Raw genomic sequence first — 15,214 nt, 5'->3', positions numbered from 1 at the left:
GAGCGATTGAAGTTTATCAGAGCACAAGTCACATGACTTGGGGCAGCTGGGAAACTGACAATATGTCTAGCCCCATGTTCTTTTGTTTGGCTGCTGGGGGGGAAAAGGGAGGGGGTGCTATCAGTCCAACTTGCAGCACAGCAGTAAAGAGTGATTGAAGTTTATCAGAGCACAAGTCACATGACTTGGGGCAGCTGGGAAACTGACAATATGTCTAGCCCCATGTAAGATTTCAAAATTGAATATAAAAAAATCTGTTTGCTCTTTTGAGAAATGGATTTCAATGCAGAATTCTGCTGGACCAGCACTATTAACTGATTCATTTTGAAAACATTTTTTTTCCCATGACAGTATCCCTTTAAATAATGCCACAAGTACTCTAGTGCTGCCCCCTGCTGTAGAGCCGTAGAACTCCGCTGAGGTTAAACAATATGATTCCATTTGGTAAACCCCTGTTTCTGATTTTTAGGGCATTTGGATTCCAGATGGTGAAAATATCAAAATCCCAGTTGCCATTAAAGTTTTGAGGGAGAACACGTCACCTAAAGCCAACAAAGAGATCCTCGATGTAAGTATCAGTTTAACACCTCATTATAAATTAAATAACAATTATACAGCTGCATAAATCCATTGGTTTTTTAATGTTTAAATGTTCATTTATAGACTTAAAGAACATGTTCTTTTAAACGTTTCTGCAGGAAGCATATGTGATGGCAGGGGTGGGCAGCCCGTATGTGTGTCGCCTGCTAGGGATTTGCCTCACATCCACCGTACAACTTGTCACCCAGCTCATGCCGTACGGCTGCTTACTGGACTACGTGAGGGAGAACAAAGACCGCATTGCTTCCAGAGATCTCCTCAACTGGTGTGTGCAGATTGCAAAGGTACGGAGAGACTTTCAGTATCATGTTTTTGAAATATGCTACCGTTTTGTCAGGATGTACCACAACCGCAGGATTCCTGTTGGAGAGTATTAGGGCTACAAACATAAGAACAGAATCGACAGAATCAATAGTAGTGATTGGTAGTGATTAGACTTAAGGTGGCCATACACGGGCCGATAAAAGCTGCCGACAGACCGAGTCGGCAGCTTATTGGCCCGTGTATGGGGGCTCCCAACGGGCTTCCCCGATCGAGATCTGGCCGAAAGTCGGCCAGATCTCGATCGGATGGGATTAAAAATCCCGTCGGATCGCGGCCGCATCTGTTCGTTGATGCAGTCCCGCGATCCGACCGCCCGTTTGCGAACGCTAGGATCCTAGGGCCCACGTTCGGATCAGCCCGATATTGCCCACCTCAAGGTGGGCATATCGGAGGGAGATCCGCTCGTTTGGCGACACAACGAGCGGATCTATCCGTGTATGGCCACCTTTAGTGTCACAGCTGTAAGAAGTTGTGATTGTGCACATGTTGTGGGCTAATGTATGTACATGTGTGTGTGCCACAGGGGATGACATACCTGGAGGAAGTGCGTTTGGTGCACAGAGACTTAGCAGCGCGGAACGTACTGGTCAAGAGTCCGTCGCATGTGAAGATCACAGACTTTGGCCTGGCCCGACTGTTAGATGTGGACGAGACTGAGTACCACGCTGATGGTGGAAAGGTGAGGACCGTGGAATCCTAAATTCCTAAACCGACACCAGCTGAAAAGAGCCATGGACTTTATTGGGCACATGACAACCATAATTCTTTTAGGAGATCATTAGAAATGTGGGAACAAAGGCTTTAAATCATTTAGTGACACCTTCCAGGTGAGGTTTTCTAAAAAGGTGAAGGTTCCAAAGTATCACTTTTAACAAGGCAGCTTCTGTTCCTCTTGATATAAAGCCTGTCACATGGTTGGGTAGAATAATCATATGAGCCACTGCATTGGTACTGTGGTTTCCAAGTGTTGAATATATTTATCTCCGTCTCACTGACCCCACACTCAGGTCCCCATCAAATGGATGGCGTTAGAGTCCATTTTGCACAGAAGATTCACCCACCAGAGTGATGTGTGGAGCTATGGTGAGCAAGAAACCATCCTATAAAACTAGTGGTTACAACATGTTCTGTACCTGAGTCCTTGACACCTGTGTTGTTGACTTTTAGGTGTTACGGTTTGGGAGCTCATGACTTTCGGTGCAAAACCCTATGATGGAATCCCAGCCAGAGAAATCCCAGACCTTTTGGAGAAAGGGGAGAGGCTCCCTCAGCCACCAGTCTGCACCATAGATGTTTATATGATCATGGTGAAGTGTAAGTGATGAAGCTCTTGTATGTAACTGAATATTGGAGACAACTGTCCAATCATTTTGTCAGCTTTAGAATTGATTTAGTATGTCCGATTCCCCATCAGCAGAATGTCTCTGTAATGTGCACCTCACATTACAAAATGTATTAAAGTCGGAAGTCTTTTTCCCTCTCATTTAGGCTGGATGATAGACTCCGAGTGCCGACCCAAGTTTCGGGACCTTGTTAGTGAATTGTCTCGTATGGCGCGTGATCCGTCACGGTTTGTGGTCATCGAGGTGCGCGAAATAAAGCAATTGTAGTTTATGAGCCCAGTAAATACACTCTGAAGTCCCCAACCCTTTTTCTTATTTGTATAAAACCCTTTGGTTAATGATACTCTACGTTGCTTCTTGACTTTCTCAGAATGAAGAGTTCATGGCTCAGGCGAGCCCGCTGACCACCGAGTTTTACAGTTCTCTTCTTCAAGAGGTTGGGTTAGATGACCTGGTGGATGCAGAGGAATATCTGGTGCCCCACAGGGGATTTTTCCCATCAGAGGATGTTACTGCAGAGCATCGCAGTCGCATTTCATCAACGCAGGTACAAAGTCTTCTCTACCAACCATTCTTATGGTCCTTACGTATGATCCAAAGGGTTCAGCCAATTAGATGACTACAATCGTACCCAGTTTTTTCCAATAAGTCTTTTTTTTTTTCCCCTCCAGAGTGCTACCGAGATGCAGGCAGATCAACCGTTTCTGCAGGAGGTTACTCCCAGCGGAGGTTCTCTGGCTCGAACCTTGTCGGAGAAGTCAGGGGGCAGCGGCTCGGATGCATTAAGTGAAGGGGACTATGTGTTTGAACCGCCTATCAACGGGGAGAGCAGCTCTCCACATAGATATACGGACGACCCAATGCACTTGGGAGAGGATGAGACTGACAGTTGTTTCTTTGAAGCAGACTGTGTTTCCCCGAGCATTCCCCTACACCCACTAGGTATGTTACTTATGTCTACATCAGAAACAAAGTTCAGCAATCTCATTCTTATTCAGGAGATTATGGGACACCCTTAAACATCACTGCAAACCTTTTTCTTTGGTCCCAGTCCATAGTTGAAGCCCACCTTGGAGGTCCAACCTTTGGTCAGGGCCCCATTTATTTCATAAAAGGTTCTGCATAATCTTTTAGAAGCTATTCTGTTCCGTATCGTGAATTGTTTGTCCTTTTTGTCTCCATATCAGCTGAGTATGTGAACCATAAGGAGGGCGAAAGGAACCATGCGCCTGTAAAATCCCAGAGAACATCTGTTTCTACCCTAGAGAGGCAGAAGTCCACACTGGAGAGGCAAAGGTCCACTTTGGAAAGGCAGAAGTCAACACCTCTAGAGAGGCAAAAGTCCACTTTGGAAAGGCAAAAGTCCACTCCTCTAGAGAGGCAAAAGTCCACCTTAGAGAGGCAGAAGGGTCGGCAGTGCAGGAATGGTCTGAGGAGTCCCCCTGCCTTGTCTGCTCTGGACAATCCGGACTATTTGCCTCCACCAGGACTAATCCTGCCCAACAGCTTTCCCCAAGCCTTTGACAATCCCTATTACTGGAATCATGAACTGAACCTTGCAAAGGCCGACGGGGAGCCTGCGCAGGAACATAACGGATTTACTACACCGACGGCTGAAAACCCGGAATACTTGGGCCTGGATGAAACCACGAATAGACCACGGGACATAACTGTGTAAAGGACGTGGATAAAAGAGGGAACTTTTTACATAAATATACCGGCAGCTTTTTCCATAACAGAGCATCAGGGAAATATTGAGAAAGGCAAAAGAGGCCAAATTTTGGTCCAGAATCTGCTACTCTGACAAGTGTCTCTATAGGTTAACGGACCCCCTGCTAGAACTGCCCATTGGTCCATGGAAAGTTGACTTTTTATGTTTTATTTGTAATCATTTTAGCGAATCAACGATATGAGGGTTCACAAATGTAAAGGACAACATTTCTTGCTCAAATACAATTCACAAAGGTACTTGCACCCGTGTACTACTCCTTCCCTCGTGCCAATACCCCAAAGTCACGTGCAAAGTAGGGGCCCACAGATCCAAGGGAGCCCCGAAATGTGCCAACATCACTCATACTAACGGGAGCCATACGTGACCATTCTGGCAAGTTATGGCACACAATATTTCAAGATTACCAAGTCTGGGAAAAACACACACTACATTGAGTCTAACTACGGAATTTTGCACTTTGCACTGCCTTAGTATAGGAGCCCAGTAGACTTCAAGATGAAATTGACTGTGGCTAATCTCTATCTCTGAACTACTATTCCCAGCATTCTCCAGCAGAGTGTCTCAGGGGTACAATCACTAACGTTTTGTATCTGCTGTGCAAAACCAACATGGCAGCAATCTTTCAGCAATAAAGCTCTGGTATAATGATGCTCCGATGATTCTACGAAGACCACGGTGTTGGGGACAAAACAATGGCTGAACCAATAACTGGCTGTATAATAATTTATATAGGGGCCCATAACAATCCCTCTGTAATGGATAGCCTTAAGAACATGGTGTGGTTGCTGTTAACTGGGGTGCAAACTGGAATGAGTAACCTATAAATGACTCCGGCTTCCCGCAATAGAATTAACATTGATATTAGACTTACACTTGCATAGATAGTGCCTCACCATTTAGTCACGTGCTCACAATGTACTAACATTGGTGCTGCTATACTGCTCCCCAGAGCACTTCTATGCCCCTAGGGGTTCTCATTGGGTTCCAGTGGTATTCCTAAATTGGCTTTCAGGACGGACTCACTTGGAGGAGGACAGACAGCCTTCATTGAGTTGGATAGGGCTGCCATGCCTTCAAACACTTCTACTGACCATTCGTTTTGCCTGGTTGCATCTAAGTTATGAAGCATATATATATATAAATATATTCCATGTATTGCACATTGATACCGAGGCCTTTAGCAATCACAACTCTTATGTCACACAGGGGAGAGGAAACTCACACTCACACTCACACTCACACACTGGTACTGGAAGTGCAACACATCTCACTGTAGCATTCAGCTCCTAGTAAACAATCCATTGGTACTTAGTCAGGTGAGCTGACAATCCATTGTAGCTCCTCAGCTTTGGGAAAAAACACTTTGACTTTTCTCTCGACAGGTTTTTGTATCAAATGTGTATATTTTTTTGGAATGTTTTTATAAGCAATTATTTCCCGTGTACTGTTGTCGTTCCTCTCCCCCCCCTCCCCCTCCCGACTGTGCACTTTCTAATTCCGATCTCACGGTGGGTGACCCTGCAAGGAGCTCTAATTGTGTTTATACTTTATTTTCAAGGTTATTAAAACACTAAAACCAAATAAATGGCGCAGTGTCTGATTTCCATTTGGCACTTACATTTTTTTATAAACATTTCGGGACTATTTAACTTTTCATTAACCAAATAAAAGTGAATTTTGTAATGACAGCGCCACCTGCTGGTCCTGCAACTGTATGGTAGGGGGGATAGAGGAGAAAGAGATGTTCAGAAGGGAAACAGAGAAGTGTTCTGATGTTGCTCGGCTCAGGAAAGAGATCAGAGACCTCAAGAGACTTTCCCCATCTCTTTCCGAGCAACATCAGAAGAGTTTTCCCTCTGCATCTTTCTCCTATTTCCTCGCAGTTGTATCTTAGTGAAAAGAAAAACACAGATTATAGACATGAATATTCCCTTTATTAGAGGAGACAACTCCTCTGTTTTTAGGGTATGAATAAATGATGTGGTAGAGCCTGTGTTGGCTTCTAACCTTCAGTTGGTCACAAAAGGGTTTCCAGCCAGTGATTTGCCTGCACAGGTATGGGACCTGTTATCCAGAATGCTCAGGACCTGGGGTTTTCTGGATAAGGGTTTTTTCCGTAATTTGGATCTTCATACCTTAAGTCTACTAGAAAATCATATAAACATGAAATAAACTCAATAGGCTGGTTTTGCTTCCAATAAGGATTAATTGTATCTTAGTTGGGATCAAGTACAGGTATGGGATCTGTTATCCAGAATTCTCGGAACCTGGGGTTTTTCAGATACGGCATCTTTTGGTAATTTGGATCTTCATACCTTAAGTCTGCTAGAAAATCATATAAACATGAAATAAAGCCAATAGGCTAGTTTTGCTTCCAATAAGGATTAATTATATCTTAGTTGGGATCAAGTACAGGTATGGGACCTGTTATCCAGAATGCTCGGGACCTGGGGTTTTCCAAATAATGGATCTTTCCATAATTTGGATCATACCTTAAGTCAGGGGTCCCCAACCTTTTTTTACCCGTAAGCCACATTCAACTGTAAAAAGATTTGGGGAGCAACACAAGCATGAAAAAGTCCCTTGGGTACCAAATAAGGGCTGTGATTGGTTATTTGGTAGCCCCTATGTGGACTGGTAGCATACAGGAGGCTCTACTTGGCACTATACTTAGTTTTTATGTAATTAAAACTTGCTTCCAAGCCTGAATTTCAAAAATAATCACCTGCTTTGAGGTCACTGAGAGCAACTTCCAAGGGGTTGGGGAGCAACATGTTACTCACGAGCTACTGGTTGGGGATCACTGCCTTAAGTCTACTAGAAAATCATATAAAGATTAAATAAAGCCAATAGGCTGGTTTTGCCTCCAATAAGGATTAATTATATCTTAGTTGGGATCAAGTACAGGTATGGGACCTGTTATCCAGAATGCTCGGGACCTGGGGTTTTCCAGATAATGGATATTTCCGTAATTTGGATCTTCATACCTTAAGTCTACTAGAAAATCATATAAACATGAAATAAACCCAATAGGCTGGTTTTGCTTCCAATAAGGATTAATTATATCTTAGTTGGGATCAAGTACAGGTATGGGACCTGTTATCCAGAATACTCAGGACCTGGGGTTTTCCAGATAATGGATATTTCCGTAATTTGGATCTTCATACCTTAAGTCTACTAGAAAATCATATAAACATGAAATAAAGCCAATAGACTGGTTTTGCCTCCAATAAGGATTAATTATATCTTAGTTGGGATCAAGTACAAGCGACTGTTTTATTATTACACATCATTTTTTTAAATTTGGATTATTTGGATAAAATGGAGTATATGGAAGACTGCCTTTTCCGTAATTCAGAGCTTTCTGGATAACGGATTTCCCATAGACCTGTACTTATACCCATGTGCGATATGAATAAGAGAAACACAAATTCAGGCCGATTTGCATCGTTTCCGTTGCAATGAAAGGCTTTTTATTTAGCTCTTCCCCCAGCAGTTCATTGGAACATGGATAAACTGTCACACACTGACCCTAGAAACATCCACAGAACTGAAGTCGCTATGTTATATCCTATTATAGGTCTGATTATGAGCTTTCCAACCTTTGCTCCTGATTAACGTCGGGAATGAGAATTGTGCATCACATGCTATTGCCCAAAAACGAGTTGTCTTGGAATGACACATTGCCATTAAAACTATAGGGCAAGTAAATATCCCTTTATCCGCATAGGATCAATGGGCACCAGTCTTCCTCTTTAACAGGGAAAAGCCCAATTCTTGTAGGTGAGAATGTTAGGTTCAGGCTTATGGGTGACATCCCAAGACCATAATAAACACCGTCCTCCTGTTTGCGTAGCACCCAGTATCCATTGTCAGGACACAGGTGATGCTCAGCTTTGCGTTCCACTGACTCTCGTACCACTCCCAGAATCCAGCTGCTCTTGCACCCCACATCCACTTCCCAGTAATGGCGGCCAGACTGGAATCCAGGTTAGATAGATAGAGTGCCGGCTCAAAGCACTCTCTGCTCTTCTTGGCAGTTGGAGAAGACTCAAACCTCACTTGCTTAAGGTCTGATGACAAGATTAAAATAGAATGAGCGCAGTGAGGGTCAAAAGTCAACGATTCTGGAACTGGCTTAACAAGATGCCTCTGTCCTGCCCAATCTCTCAGCTGGAGAGGAGATACACACATGTCCAACACAGTCTTAGCTCCTGCTATAGCATTAAACTGCTCATAAAAAGCTCTGAGATGTTCTTTTGCCTTCAAAGTTTCCTTCTAAATTCTCCAGCACACGATCAATAGAGCTATGCAAATCTTCAAGGTCCATTGCTTGTGCTTCTAAATGTTCCATAGCTTGCTCTTGTGTTTGGCTGCTTTGGAACAGTCGCATCTTCTCCTCCTTCTCCAACAAGGAGCGCAGGTTACAATGCAGCTCACCGACTGTCACCCTGTATGTAGGTGCGGCCTTCTGAAAGTGTTCCGACAGTGCCGACGATGCCTCCTTCAGAGCTTTAAGTTGGGATCGGAGCAGCTGGACTGACGTTATAGGCTTTTCTTTCTCCTTTGGCTCTTGATCAATCCCCATTCTGTAGAAGAGGTGGGATTCTCTATAGAGAAGGATGTTTGTTAGGAAATTACATAGGCAAATGGCAGAATCATGAGAAACCAAGTATTAGACAAGGGTAAGAAGTGGTGGAACCTTTTAATACGTTCCAGAACTGTTATTTTGTTGGATTTAGGAATGAAAGTCGGCTACCCTTCCAATCCAGAACTGAAAGGAGGAGGAAGGAGAGAAGGTTGAAGGTTTATCTGTACCCCCCCACATGAGGTTCTTTCGCATCATCTGCTCCCCCATAAATGCCAGCATCCAAGCATGAATCTGCGTCGGACTGGGGGACCCGGGCCCACTGGGGCTGCTGCCTCGGGGCCAATCACCACCTCAACTCCAGATGCAAAGTGCCCTCTGTCCCCCTCCCCTAGCCACAACATCCCCCGGCCACCCACCTACCTTCTTCGACCGGGGTTTTTCCCAGTGTCCTTCCCAGCCCAGTCCAACACTGCCCCCCCGTGGAGTCTCTAAAGCCGACATAATGTATGTTTTATGGCAACACCTAGATACTCCATTTGTAACCATTACCTTTAGATTGCAAGCTCTTGTGTGTGTGCAAATGAATCTTCTGTTACAGTTGAAAAATATCCTGGTAATTTAAAAAAAAAACAAAAAACATCACTGTATTAATGATGGTTTAACGGTGGAATCTGGGAGACGTTCCTTTAGGGCAAATCATTTTGGGAGTATGCCATTAAGAGTTGCTACTGGAGAAGTCGGATGTTTATAACCCGCTGACTGGTTGCTATGGGCTACTAGACCCCGGGGCATTACCTCATACTTGTAGGGGCTTATTGAGTATGTTGTGTGTTACAAAAGAACAGTTCTGGGACTTGACTCTCTGTACTATGAAGGAGTGTCTGTGTGTTCAAGAGCCGACTACTCCCAGTACATTCTACGTGTTAGTGCACCGAGCCCTACTGTTATATATGTGATTGGGAAGTACTAAAGATAAATGCAAGCGAGCGGAGAGAAAGCACATACAGTATCTCTATGAGAACAAGTCTGTAAGGTGTAAGGTGAGTCCCGGGAAGGGGGGGGCACAGCAAAGCAGGAATGGAGCAAGAGCTGACACTTCATGATTGGCAGTTTACTTTGCGTAGGGGCTGCAGCACAAGAAGGAGGCAGAGAATGAGTTTCGGTTTCACAGCTCGGCCTCTTATAGACCTTCAGTGTAAATATGACAGAGGAGGAAGAGGAGGAGGAGGAGTTGTTTCTATTGATGAGAAGCTACGGCAGCCCTGTCCCCCTGTTTCCACATTATTCGTGGTTTTTAATAGTTTTTAAAATGTGAGTTTATTCGAGGTAGAAAAAAAAAACCTCTGAACTTTCAGAAATTCCAGTTTTGATAAATAAGCCTCCCCCTGTATTTGCAACGGGCAACAGGTTTGCTTGGCACACGCGGGTAACTATTACAAGTCATGTTCTGTTTTTCTGAGCGGCCCGTCCCTCCCCGAGTGCAATTATCTGGTGATCGTTCTCTAGTGAAACAACAGCACAGCCCTTTGCTCGGCAGCCGAGAAATGAAAGCGAAACTGTGGGGATTGTCCGTCTCCCTGGGTGTCAGGCTCAGATTGGCTCCAGGCAAATCACAGAAGGTACATTTACTAAAGAGCAAGCTTAATTATCATCTCATTTTATATATGCAGACAGTGATGTTCTGATACTATTTGCAATTGGTCTTCAGTTTTTATGGCTCTGAATTATTTTACTGTTCGGAATTCCAGCACCTCTTTGGATTTTAGGCTCCAGACAGTGGTGTGATGGATAGGCCGGAGCATCACAGAAGTAATAGTATTTTGGCTGCCGGGTATCAGTGACCCCCAACAGAAATGATATTCTAGAAGAATTCAACTGTATAAAGGGGTTAGTTTTGCCCTTTTAAACCAATAATATTTCTCTGTAGGTCAAAGGTCTTGAAAGAACAGGCCAAAATGTCCCAGAAGGCAAGAGAAGAGAACACTAGCGAATCACAAGCTGTGGATTATTCTGAAGAACCCCAGCCCATAATAAAGGTAAGTGAGGGGAAGGGTAAAGTCTTGATAGTGATGATGTAAAATGGGAGCAGCAGGTGGGGCTTTAGTGGACCAGCCGCTCAACTCTAGTCCAGTAAATGGGCCTCCATGTTGTTTAGAGTGTGAGCCCTTGATTTAATGTGTGTATTGGGTCTCCCTTATTCCTTACCTCTTCCCCTTCCATTGTCTATCCAGAGAGACACAACAGGGGTAATTGATCAAGTGAAGAAAATGCTAAAAGAGGATGAAGAGGAAAAGGACCAAGTGATGCAACAACTCACGTGTCTTCAGCAACAAGTGTGGGAGGCCTTCGAAGAGTGTGAAAAGAAATTAAGGGCAATAACCCTGACAGCAGATACAAACAATCAGTTACTAAGCGAATACTTCCAGGATATGTATCACTTCCTGCAAAACCAAACAGAGGTTTCCCTAAAGTCTACTGAAAACTTGGAGGCCAAACTCACAGATTTGTCGTTGGCAGTCGCAAAACTGTTGGAGGAAGTTACAATCAAGAAGCCAAAAAGGAAACATATTCCCACATTTATGGAGAGAGTAAAAGTATTTACAGCTCAGTTAAAAGAAATGGAGACAATGAAGGGCTTGCTTGAAGGATGTGTTTCCCCTCTACAAATCCACGAGTGGAGAGGGTTAAGACATGTCATGAAACCAGCGCCAGATCCATTACAGTTTGACCCAGACAGCGCCAACCCTTATTTGAACCTATCGACAGATCTAAGGCAAGTGAAACTACAACTCTGTGCCGAGGAGAGGAAAGACAGAACGTATTGTTTTGAACCAGGACTGTATGTACTGGCGCTGCCCGGGTTTAAGTCTGACGCGCATTACTGGGAGGTGGATGTTGGGCGCAAGAGTAACTGGATCATTGGCACCGTCATGAGGTCAGTGGAACGCAAGGGAGAACGGGAACTGAGCCCAAAGAACGGCTACTTTGTTCTGTGTAAGCAACAAGATGGGGAATATTATGGCACTGGGTCTTCGCCTTTGAATCTGAAGACGTCTCCCATTAGAATTGGGGTGTGTTTGGACTTAATCAGGGGTCGCTTGGCATTCTATGATGCTGATACCACACACTTGATCTATGAGCTTCACTGTCCTCTCCATGAAGAACTCTTTGCTCTGTTCTGCCCGGGGGTGCCGACGAGAGTGGAAGACTGGTGCCCAATGAAATTGTGTTCTTAAGAGACAAGGCCACCCTGTAGGGGTGAAACCAACCCAATCACTAATCTTCAGACTTACTCCTTATTAGAAATAAGCACATCAATACTGAGCCATGAATCATCATCATCATCATTTATTTATATAGCATAAACTGCAGAATTGCATCTCAGAATAAGGGTTTTTTTCCTCCGAATAAAGCAGACCAAGTGCATATTCAGTCCTGGGAAATAATTCCACCAGGACTTTGGTTCTTTATCCCCAACATCACAGCCTTGTGTGGGATAACCAAAGCACTTAGCTCACATGGACTCCGGCTTTTGTTGATGACATACGGTATGATTGAATGATGAAATATGCTGTGTTTATCTAATTAAAATTGTTGATTTAATCATACCAGGGTCATTGTTTTATCCACTAGATGCCATGACGACAGGTAAGGGACTATCTCAAGAGGGAATATTTTGTATATAAAATGGTTTTGCAGGGGAATGATAAGAACGCAATGAGACTATGACCATCTTCTTACCATGATATATCCCTGCATCTATATTTTAGTTTAAGTCTGGATTGATGAAGGGCTGCTGTGAGGCCAAAACGTTGCTGAGGAACCTCAATGAAGGCACATTGTTCACATTGCAATTGGAGTTTTGGGGTTGGTGTTTGGTTTGGGGTATTGGCAGGATTGCACCTGCCAATATTCAAGGTTGCAATACGGTAACTACTGGCGACCTCTGAGTGCCGCTGTGTTCACCTTTCAAATATTTTTATTTGGCAGCAACTCACAAGTTCTTGCCATTTCTAGAGTTTCCTAATAAGAGTTTCCTAATAAGCCTCTAAAGCAGGGGTCCCCAACTTTTTTCATCTGTAAACAACATTCAGAGTTGGGGAGCAACACAAGCATGAAACAAGTTCCTGGGTGGTGCCAAATAAGGGTTGTGATTGGCTATTGGTTGCCCCTATGTGGACTGACAGCCTACAGGAGGTTGTGTTTTGCAGGACACCTGGTTTTTATACAACTAAAACTTGCCTCCAAGTCTGGAATTCAATAATAAGCACCGGATTTGAGGCCACATCCAAGGAGCTGGAGACCAACATGTTACTCACAAGCTACTGGTTGGGGATCACTGTTCTAGGGAGAGATCTCAAACATAAATGACCCAGGGTGTAGGGTAACCTTAGTGGAAGCACTTCAAGGCCAAATAAAAATACAAAGGAAGTGCAGCTGATCTGGCCCGGATAGATACAAACATACAAAAAAGCAAAAAAATGATCAACGCACATTCCCTGGTGGGACACTGAGGGGCCCACCTAAAAATCTTAGACCAGAGGCCCAGTCTCAGTACTATTATTATTATTCTTTTCCCCACTCAACCTTTATTCTTCTACTCTCTATTCTTTACATACTATAATTAGGGTCGCCACCTTTTCTGGAAAAAAATACCGGCCTTCCTATATTCTTGCCATTTATTTCCCTATTAATAACATTGGCATCAAGCATCATTTAAACAGGCCGGTAAAACAGCAGCCAGGTGGCAAGCCTAACTATAATCTATTAGTCCATCTATTTAGCCTTTTTGTCCTCAAAGAAATAAGAAAATGGCCATGAAATGGAGAAATCTTTAGCAGCACAAGGGCCCACCGGGAATTTTCCTGGTATCCCGTGGGCCAGTCCAACACTGTCTATGTCACGGCATTTATAGGGGAGAAGTTCCATGATCTCAGCAATGGTTTCATAGGCTTCTCCTTCCTCCCCCCCCTTGCAGCTTTTAAACACAGCCTGTGCATAGAGGCCCCCCTAGTGACCAAAGTGGGAAATGGAAATACTCTTATTAAAGTTAAAAAATATCTATATATATATATATTTTTTTTTATTACAAATACATTAAAAAGGTATATTAACCCCGTACAGACAGCATAGCATAAGCTTAATCACAGGTGCAATCATGCCATGAGTAATAATATATGTGTAAATATATATATATACGGTATATAGTGAATAAAGTACCCCCATTTTAAAATATAAGGATATTCTAGTTACCCTTTATAAGTACATAATATAAGATATTCATGGCTTTTGTGTATTTTATATATATATATATATATATAGAGAATAAAGAACCCCCTCTTGTAAAATATAAGGATATTCTAGTTACCCTTTATAAGTACATAATACAAGATATTCATGGTTTTTGTGTATTTTATATATATATAGTGAATAAAGTACCCCCTCTTGTAAAATATAAGGATATTATAAGTTAACGAGGAGTTTCATGACCATATAAAAGTACGAGGCCGAGTGTTTTTATAAAGGTCATGGAACTCCGAGGTAACTTCTACTATCCTTATATTTTGCAACTGGGGGTACTTTATTTATTATAATACACAAGTTTCAGTGAGTCATGTGACAGAAATGACATCAGAACTCACCGTTTATAAGTGATGACATCAGAACTCACCGTTTATAAGTGATGACATCAGAACTCACCGTTTATAACTGATGACATCAGAACTCACCGTTTATAAGGATATAATTTACAGGATATTCATGGCTTTTAAATATACACACACACACACACAGTACATATATAATTAATCCTTATTGGTGTGAAATCCTATTTGGCTTATAAATGAAACCATACTAAAGTTATGGTATATCCAAGTTAAGGATAGATGCCTTATCTGGAAACCACAGGTTCCAAGAAGTCTGGATAACGGGTCCCATAACTGTATTGACATTTAGCGATAAGGACAGATAGATATTTCCTCCCCAGCAGAGGGAGCTCACACCCCGCACACTGTGGATAAGACTGGAAAATGTCGCTAGCCATCTCTGCCAGGCAACCGGAAATAGTGCAGACTACTGCTGTTTGTGTGTGTTTAAAACACTGTGTATCTGAGCTTTTAACTAATCATTCTCACCTGCGTTCTTTACATTGCTGTCCTGTTTCAGTTTTTATTCCATAAGGGAAATGGGGCTGCAGTGCAGTGAATTAGAGGCAATGGTACAGGTATGGGAAACCCATTATCCAGAAAGCTCCAAATTACAGAAATTTTTAAAAATGATTTCCTTTTTCTGTGTAATAATAAAACAGTCGCTTGTACTTGATCCCAACTAAGATATAATTAATCCTTATTGGAGGCAAAACCAGCCTATTGGCTTTATTTCATATTTATATGATTTTCTAGTAGACTTAAGGTATGAAGATCCTAATTACAGAAAGATCCATTATCCAAAAAACCCCAGGTCCCGAGCATTCTGGATAACAGGTCCCATAGCTGTACTTGATCCCAACTAAGATATAATTAATCCTTATTGGAAGCAAAACCAGCCTATTGGCTTTATTTCATGTTTATATGATTTTCTAGTAGACTTAAGGGATGTAAATCCAAATTACAGAAAGATCTATTA

The 15,214-nt window shown here is 42.9% G+C and overlaps 2 protein-coding genes and 1 pseudogene across 5 annotated transcripts in view; 2 read left to right on the top strand and 1 right to left on the bottom strand.

The window, feature by feature from the left end:
* Window positions 1-5,580, top strand: part of erbb2.L (erb-b2 receptor tyrosine kinase 2 L homeolog) — a 41,753-nt gene extending 36,173 nt beyond the window's left edge. For 2 of the 3 annotated variants that reach the window (XM_018234710.2, XM_018234709.2), the window contains exons 19-27: window positions 470-568; window positions 699-884; window positions 1,448-1,603; window positions 1,932-2,007; window positions 2,092-2,238; window positions 2,413-2,510; window positions 2,638-2,814; window positions 2,939-3,209; window positions 3,455-5,580. In XM_018234710.2, the coding sequence (XP_018090199.1) occupies window positions 470-568; window positions 699-884; window positions 1,448-1,603; window positions 1,932-2,007; window positions 2,092-2,238; window positions 2,413-2,510; window positions 2,638-2,814; window positions 2,939-3,209; window positions 3,455-3,945 (1,701 nt within the window). In that variant the 3' untranslated portion in view covers window positions 3,946-5,580. The remainder of the gene's footprint in view (window positions 1-469; window positions 569-698; window positions 885-1,447; window positions 1,604-1,931; window positions 2,008-2,091; window positions 2,239-2,412; window positions 2,511-2,637; window positions 2,815-2,938; window positions 3,210-3,454) is intronic. The other variant, XM_018234711.2, reaches the window with a different exon arrangement.
* A 2,137-nt stretch (window positions 5,581-7,717) lies between these two features.
* Window positions 7,718-8,587, bottom strand: LOC108701758 (annotated as a pseudogene).
* An 852-nt stretch (window positions 8,588-9,439) lies between these two features.
* Window positions 9,440-12,191, top strand: LOC108701976 (nuclear factor 7, ovary). Of its 2 annotated transcripts, none has more exons than XM_041577068.1 (3): window positions 9,440-9,630; window positions 10,518-10,626; window positions 10,822-12,191. In XM_041577068.1, the coding sequence occupies exons 2-3, from the start codon at window positions 10,546-10,548 to the stop codon at window positions 11,824-11,826; spliced, it is 1,086 nt and encodes a 361-aa protein (XP_041433002.1). In that variant the 5' UTR covers window positions 9,440-9,630; window positions 10,518-10,545; the 3' UTR covers window positions 11,827-12,191. The 2 variants fall into 2 exon arrangements, with proteins under 2 accessions (XP_041433002.1, XP_018092476.1); XM_018236987.2 differs by lacking the exon at window positions 9,440-9,630 and adding an exon at window positions 9,702-10,209.
* Window positions 12,192-15,214: the final 3,023 nt, after the last annotated feature.

This window comes from Xenopus laevis, chromosome 9_10L (genome assembly GCF_017654675.1).
Source record: "Xenopus laevis strain J_2021 chromosome 9_10L, Xenopus_laevis_v10.1, whole genome shotgun sequence".
Classification (NCBI taxonomy): domain Eukaryota; kingdom Metazoa; phylum Chordata; class Amphibia; order Anura; family Pipidae; genus Xenopus; species Xenopus laevis.
The sequence above is the reverse complement of the archived record's forward strand: the minus strand, read 5'-3'. Positions and strand labels throughout refer to the sequence as shown.

Bases quoted from the DNA above. Each gene is read 5' to 3' on its own strand.
- LOC108701976 (XM_041577068.1), top strand. From the start codon at position 10,546: ATGTCCCAGAAGGCAAGAGAAGAGAACACTAGCGAATCACAAGCTGTG. The intron at 10,627-10,821 runs GTAAGTGAGGGG...TTGTCTATCCAG, and splicing joins AACCCCAGCCCATAATAAAG to AGAGACACAACAGGGGTAAT.